Source organism: Athene noctua, chromosome Z, assembly GCF_965140245.1.
Source record: "Athene noctua chromosome Z, bAthNoc1.hap1.1, whole genome shotgun sequence".
In the NCBI taxonomy this organism is placed as follows: domain Eukaryota; kingdom Metazoa; phylum Chordata; class Aves; order Strigiformes; family Strigidae; genus Athene; species Athene noctua.
This window is the reverse complement of record NC_134077.1, coordinates 39,884,090-39,891,289: the sequence shown is the minus strand read 5'-3', so window position 1 is coordinate 39,891,289 and position 7,200 is coordinate 39,884,090. Positions and strand designations below refer to the sequence as shown.

Sequence of the window (7,200 nt, the reverse complement as noted above, 5' to 3'; positions counted from 1 at the left end):
AGAAAGGATGAATCGTTTAATCAAACAGCATATTTTGAAACTTGGACAGGAAACTAATTTGGCCTGGTCTCAAGTCACTTCTTGTGGCCCTTTTTCACATACGAACTAAGCTGAGGGCAAGAGAGGGGTTAAGTCCTTTTGAAATTTTGTACAGACAAACCTATAGCATACAAAAGGGCATATCCACACAAGCAGGGGATGAGACTATAACTTCATATCTGATTGCATTGGGTAAACAGCTCAAGAAAATTAGAAAACAGGTATTTGGAACCTGAAACAAAGGATTAGATGGACCTGTGTGTAATATACAGCCTGGAAATTATGTATATATTAAGTCTCTTGCAGAAAAGATTCTGGAACTGCAATGAAAGGACCATTCCAAGTACTTCTCACCTTCTTTATGTCAATTAAGATCAGGGAGCAGAGCGCCTGGATCCATCATACTAGAGGGAAGAAGGCCCTTAGATCCCCATGGAAGGTTACACAAATTCAGCCAGGAAAATTGTATTTTTTATGGTAATTTTGGTCAACGTCTATACCACTGTGGTAACATGGAATCAGATTGTCACATTGCTGGGTACACACAAAATTACCAAAATCAGGTCAATTTCCTTTTCTAGGCATTCCCAGATTTAACATCCCATGGTTTACAAATACAACAGGTTGGGTAGGGGGACCCACCCCTCATGATCTGACAGGAGTATGAAGACCACCAGACGGCAATTATGAAGTTAACTAAAATGATGCCTTATATAATTAATCCAAAGCCATTGAGCAGAAATGGGCAAATAGCACATGGCCATTCTGACAGCCGATTATGATGCAAAACAGAGGAAGTAATTTGGTCCAGTTTCTAAGCACAAAGAAAGGGGCTTATCAAACCTGCAACGATACTTACCCCAGAGGATCAATAAGAAAAAACAGTTACACAGGATGGGGAAATTCCCTGACAAATGCTATGATACTGCTGAGTGGAAGCATGGTCCCAGGGAGAAAATGCACCATTTACCACCAGGTTGGTGGTACTTATGTGTAAACGGAAAGGCTATGAAATGTTTACCTCAAAATTTTGGGGAGAATGTACAACAGGTATATTATTGCCTATCTCATACCCCACTAAGGATTTGCAAGGTGTTTCACTGACCCTGTGGTGTCAGGTTAAACAAAAAAAGAGAGGTTGAGAACCCCCTGGTAATTAGAGGAACCAGATTTCATAGTTTTGTCAGATGGCTTATACCTGTATTAGGAGTAAGTAAATTAGAAAAAGCTATAGTAAATATTTCTGCCACCGTCAAAATTCTGGCTAACGCTACTGCGGATGCCATTGTCAATGTACAGACAGAGATCAGTTCATTGGCGAAAATAACCATAAAAAATCGCATGGCTTTGGATCTATTAATGGCTAAAGAAGGAGGGGTCTGTACAGTAAATAATCAAAGCTGCTGTGCCTTTGTAAACCATGAGGCCCAAATTGAAACAGATGTGCATAGGATTTGGGAAGCTTCAAAACTATTTCATTTAGTAGCACAAGATGATACGTCTTGTGTTTTCACAAATATTTGGAAAAAATTGACTTTATGGCTACCTAATTTAGCATGGTTAAAACAGCTTTTTGTTTTGGTAGTGACACTGCTGATTTTAGGAGTATTAACTTGTATTGTAATCAAATGTTTCTTTTGGTGCAGCCAGAACACTGGAGATGCTTATGTCACATGGAAAAAAATCAGCTTAGGCATAGGCTGCAATCAAACAAGTACTTTTCTAAAATGTTAGATTGGGGTCAATTTATTAAAGATAGTAAAAGAATTTACTAATGTTTTAGAAAAGGTGGGAATTGAAATAAAGAGGTAGGAAATTAAAGTAGGATATAGAAATTAGGCACTCGAGAAATGAAGGTATAATTTAGTTTAGAGATAAAGATGGAAGACTTAGAGATCAGGCTAGGGACTAGAGGCCTATTAGTTAAAAGATAACAGATTAAAATAGGATAATAGATCATAGTTGATGGGCCAGAGAGCAGAACAATATGGAAACTTTGATTAATGGAAGCTGTGAGAGAATGCTTCCTGATGGAATAGGAAGACAGCCCTAAAAACTGGTCAAAATCAACCCTATGGTCCAGCCTGAGTCCAAGAGGCTACAGAGACTGTGCAAGAAATGGAGGTAAAAAGTTCACCAGTGAGGAAGAGGAGCTACTTCATCTCTGTGACCCCAGCCCACGACCACTGGTACACACTGTGCAGACGCAACTAGGAGGAGACCACGGCGTAACATATGAAAAAGACTTTCAAGCTCATTATAATACTAAGCGGGGATAGGTTATGCATATGTATAGATGTATTGTGAATATGTAATGCTTTCTAGCATAAAGCCAAGACAAGGTACCACAAGGGGTGTGCAAGTTTGTGGTGGAATTGTCACTGAAATCCGGGATAAAAGTAACTTATCAACACCAATTTGATGCAGATAAGCAGACACTCCTTTATTGATAGCCGGACGTGTAGGGGAGTATCCTCACCAACAACACGTGCCAGGCACCAGAATTATACATCTTATATAGAACTTACTCATACATATTCATTAAGTCTTCATACATAAGCACACAATTTTCAAGAAATCATTAACATATTCTCCTCCTACTTCCGATTCTGCGCAGTAGAGGTTAGAAATGTCTAGAAATGGGTCTGGGGTGTAATGTGAGTAGGTGGTCCATGAGTCGGCGGTTGCGATCTCCCCCTGCCGGAATTACCTTTTGCTTAAGGACACAGTTTTCTTGGCAGGTACTTGCAAGCTGTTACAGTTACTTCCCTCAGTTCCCATTAATCCTGGACCTTGACAACTACTTGCATTCTTCTAGTCCTATGTATGTATTATAAATCAGCTTACAAATCATCTTGTGTTTTGGTTACCTATGTTTTAACTGTTTCTACTAGATAATTACGGCCAATCCCTTCGGCCTTGGTACGGGGCTGTACAGGGAACATTTAGAGTAGCAGCTGGTTGTTAGGTTCAAAATATAATAAATGTAAAATGTTTTATTTTTTTTTACTAAAATATCTTTTAGTTCCACACTTATACTAAAATCAAAACACAATCAAACACAATTTGATCAATTATTAAAATCAGTAACAGAATGATCCCCCGTTTGTCTCAGTGCTGAATAAACATACCTACTTTATAACCTTAGAGGTTGTGGAGGCATATTTCCGCAAGTCAGTAAGTAACCTAGGTTTATTAATAACTAACAGCAATTTATCAATACAAAATAATTCAGAAATGCTGAAAGAAAAGTGACATTCACAGATTCTAAAATGACAAAATTCACAATAACTTACTTAACGGTACCTTAATTTATACATATATACATGCGCATACACCAAATGCAAAACGCACCCAGAAACAAAGGTGTTTGGATTCAGAAGAATGAACACAAAACCAACAAACACGCAGAAACAAGGGTAGGTACCCGCACACACACCAATAAACAGAGAAAGAACAGGTGAAAGAGAAGCTATCTTGAAAAAAATTTTCCCTCACATGTTTAGAGCAAATACTCACAATGCCTTGGCATTCTTCAATGGGTGATAACTGGGACTTGAGTGGGTGGACTTCTCTATGGCCTTCCATCTGGAGCAGACAGCACCTTAAGGGTTTTGGTACCTGAGAGGCATCCCAGCTCAGGAGAGATGCTGGTCACAGGCCCGGTGCGATCCAGAAGAGCTCAAAGGGTCTCCCTGGTGGTCTCAGTTTATAGGGCCCAAGAGAATTGATTTTTGTCAAATACCTTCTGGTGCCTTCCTGCAGTTACACAAGAAGTTGATGAATGTGCAACTCTGTTATTCCCATTTGAACACACCCCAGGCACAGATGTGCCAGGCCATCAGGAGATGATGGGCCACTATAACCCTTTCTGAGCAATTGGGAGGGGCAGGAGCCAGGCTCATTAACATTATCAGTTCTTATCTCCACAGATTGGTGGAGCTATAGCTCAGGGGGATGCGGGTGGAATCACACCTGGCACCAAGCAGCCCAACATGGAGGGGGCAGGGAGGGTAGCAATTGCACCACCACAGTGGTATGAAAAATGAAAATTATCAGGAAACAATGAGAGTCCTCAGGGAATAAAGCAGATTGTGAAAAACTGTTAAATTATGTTTTCACAAAACTAGGAAGATATTGAACTGTTGGGTGGTGTTCATATCTTTCCAGAACAAACCAGAAACAATATAAGTAGAAACATCATGGAATGGAAGTGTGACAAAACCAGTCAGACTACACAAGAGGAGGTGCAATGGAATTCTATATGGTCCATATCTATGTTTTCTCAGTTTCAATATATGGCTAGAACTCCTTGGTGTTTTCATCAGGATGGGACAATTTTTGCAACCTTTCTATGAGTAAATGATAAAGGAAGCACATTGAGAAAAAAGGAAAATTTAGAGTCTTGGTGAAAATGTGAGAAGGTATATAACTGCAGCAGTGTAGACCTAGCAATTCAGAGGATTCCTCCTTTGGCTGCTGCATTAAAATATGGGTGTCTTTGCCAAGAACTTAATTTATCAAAACCTTATACACCCAAAAAAGGAACAATGTTTCACTGTAGAAGATCTGCAATTCAGAGTCCAGAACATTTAGTTTGGGCAATGGGTGATGGAACCTGAACAATGCATCTGCCCTTGGATAGAAAAGTAAAACAGATTACTTCAGGTATGCCAGTGCTCGACCCAATTTGGAAATCTCCTTTTAAAGGATCCTTAGAAAAATTAAAATTAAAGTGGGTAAAAATATCAGAGGCCAATGAAACACGGAATTGTTGCTGATTTTATTATCAACTGAAATTTAATTGTGTTTGATTTTAATATAAGTATAGAATTAAAGGATATTTTAGTAAAAATCATTTTACATTTATTGTATTTTGAATCTAGCAATCAGCTACTATTCTAAAATCCCCTGTACAGCCCTGTACCAAGGCTGAAGGGAGTGGTCATAATTGTTTAGTAGGAACGGTTAGAACCTAGGTAACAAAACACAAGGTGGTTTGTAAACTGATTTATAATACATATATGGGACTAGAAGAATGCAAGCAGTTGTCAAGGTCCAGGATTAATGGGAAGGAAGGGAGGCAACTGTAACAGCTTGCAAGTACCTGCCAAGAAAACTGTGTCCTTAAGCAAAAGGTAATTCCGGCAGGGGGAGATCGCGACCACCGACTCATGGACCACCTACTCACATTACACCCCAGACCCATTTCTAGACATTTCTAACCTCTACTGCGCAGAATCAGAAATGGGAGGAGAATATGTTAATGATTTAAAAGAAGTTGTATTCTTATGTATGAAGACTTAATGAATATGTATAAGTTCTATAAAAGGAGTATGATTCTGGTGCCTGGCACGTGTTGTTGGTGAGAGCACTCCCTTACACGTCCGACCATCAGTAAAGAAGTGTCTGCTTATCTACATCAAATTGGTGTTGATAAGTTATTTTTATCCTGGATTTCGGTGACAGTTTCTGGCGACCCAGATGGGACCTCTCTGAGAGAGACTGGAGGAGTCGGGGACCTGATCTGTTCCAGCCGGCACCGAGGATTTCTCGAGGACACCCATCGATCCCCGATCCATAAGGCTCTTCATGACATCCCCTGGATTTTGGTAAGACACTTCTCTTTTGTATTGGGATAAGTGGGTTAAAGTTCCACCCTTGAAAATTGGTATTGGGAAAGTGGGTTAGAGTCCCTCTAGTGTAAGTCTGCCTGTCAGACGTGACGAAAGCTGCACAGGGTTGGACTAAGTGTAATAGCATAAGTCTGCCTGTCACACGTGGCAAAAAGCTGCGCAGGGTTGGACCAAAGGATCCTAGCGTAAAGTGTAAGCCTAGGTGTCTGCCCGTAAGACATAAGCGAAAGCTATTGCAGGGTTGGACAACAGCGTAGACAAGGGAACCTATATGCTATAGAGTTCTCAAAGGTAGTGCCTCTAACGAAAAGTTAGTTATTATGCACTTTATTGTGATACTGTTTATTTCCTCGATTGAGTATTGTGTGGTAATTAAGAACTGTGTTATATTGTGTGACATACCTTTATTTATGGTAATAATTGTGGAAAGGTGTGAGTGTGAGTGTGTTTGTAAGCGTGAGATGTGCAATGGAGCACGAAGCGAGTGCGGAGTCTGGATCCGCGGTTCTGTTATCCCTCGAGGGGTGCAGCCGGAGAAGAACGAAGCAGAAAGCCTGAGTGATTGTATATTGTGTTACAAAGTAACTGAACCATGGCATCTAAGCTGACTCATTTGTTTAAAAGTAAAAATATATGTAATCTGCAAATAACAAATTTCTGAAAACTTCTCCGTTAGGATGTTTATTAGCACATTGGGGAGATTTGCATGATGATTTGCGAAAGTCAGATGATTGAATATTGTAATCACTGGTGGCCTATGTATAATTTGGATGATCAGGAAAAATGGCTCATGAATGGGACACTGGATTATAATACCATTTTGCAATTAATGCTGTTTTGCAGAAGGGAAGGGAAGTGCCATATGTTGATTTATTTTTCTACTTAAGAAAAAGGAAGGATTGGCAGAAGGAATGTAAGTTGATTAGTAGGGATAATTTAGTAATGGCTATAACTTCTGACGATTAAAAGGTGAAAAAGTGTTGTTCAACATGTGAGCTTGGAAAAGATTGTTTGAAGGAAAGAATTGTTTCTACTGAAAAGGATGAAGGGCCGGAATTAGATATATACCCTCCGCAGAGAGAACAGCATCGGAGGAGAGAATATAGAGAACAGGTAGAGGAACCTGAGAGTAGTGGAATAGAGGATGTGGATGAAGGGTAGTCTGAGGTTGTAATTCATACCCCTGTATCTCGAAAGAACTCTGCAGCAGGTACAAACAATAGCTCTCCTGTGGCAGGGAGTTGACAATAATGGGCTGGTGTATGTGAAAGTGCCTTTTTCAGTGATGGATTTGGTGGCTTAGAAGCAGGCAGCAGGAGTGTATGGAGAGGATCCTGAGACAACAGGCAGAGTAGTAGACACTATAATCAGAACACAGAATCTGGATTGGAGTGATTTACAGGTGATTTTAGCTAATTTGCTAGATGATACAGAAAAATCCAGATGGTATTAAAAGCTGGCAAAGCACAGGCAGAAGTGACTGTATTGAGTGGGACAACAGGTGGAATATTAGAGCAGAATTTTC

General features: G+C 40.0%; 1 protein-coding gene across 1 annotated transcript; it reads left to right on the top strand.

Moving 5' to 3' along the window:
• Positions 1-933: 933 nt before the first annotated feature.
• On the top strand, positions 934-1,773 carry LOC141973278 (endogenous retrovirus group V member 1 Env polyprotein-like). Its single transcript, XM_074931659.1, is given in 3 exon segments — positions 934-1,069; positions 1,072-1,172; positions 1,174-1,773. Coding segments are annotated over 3 exon segments (837 nt in total).
• The last annotated feature ends 5,427 nt before the right edge of the window (positions 1,774-7,200 follow it).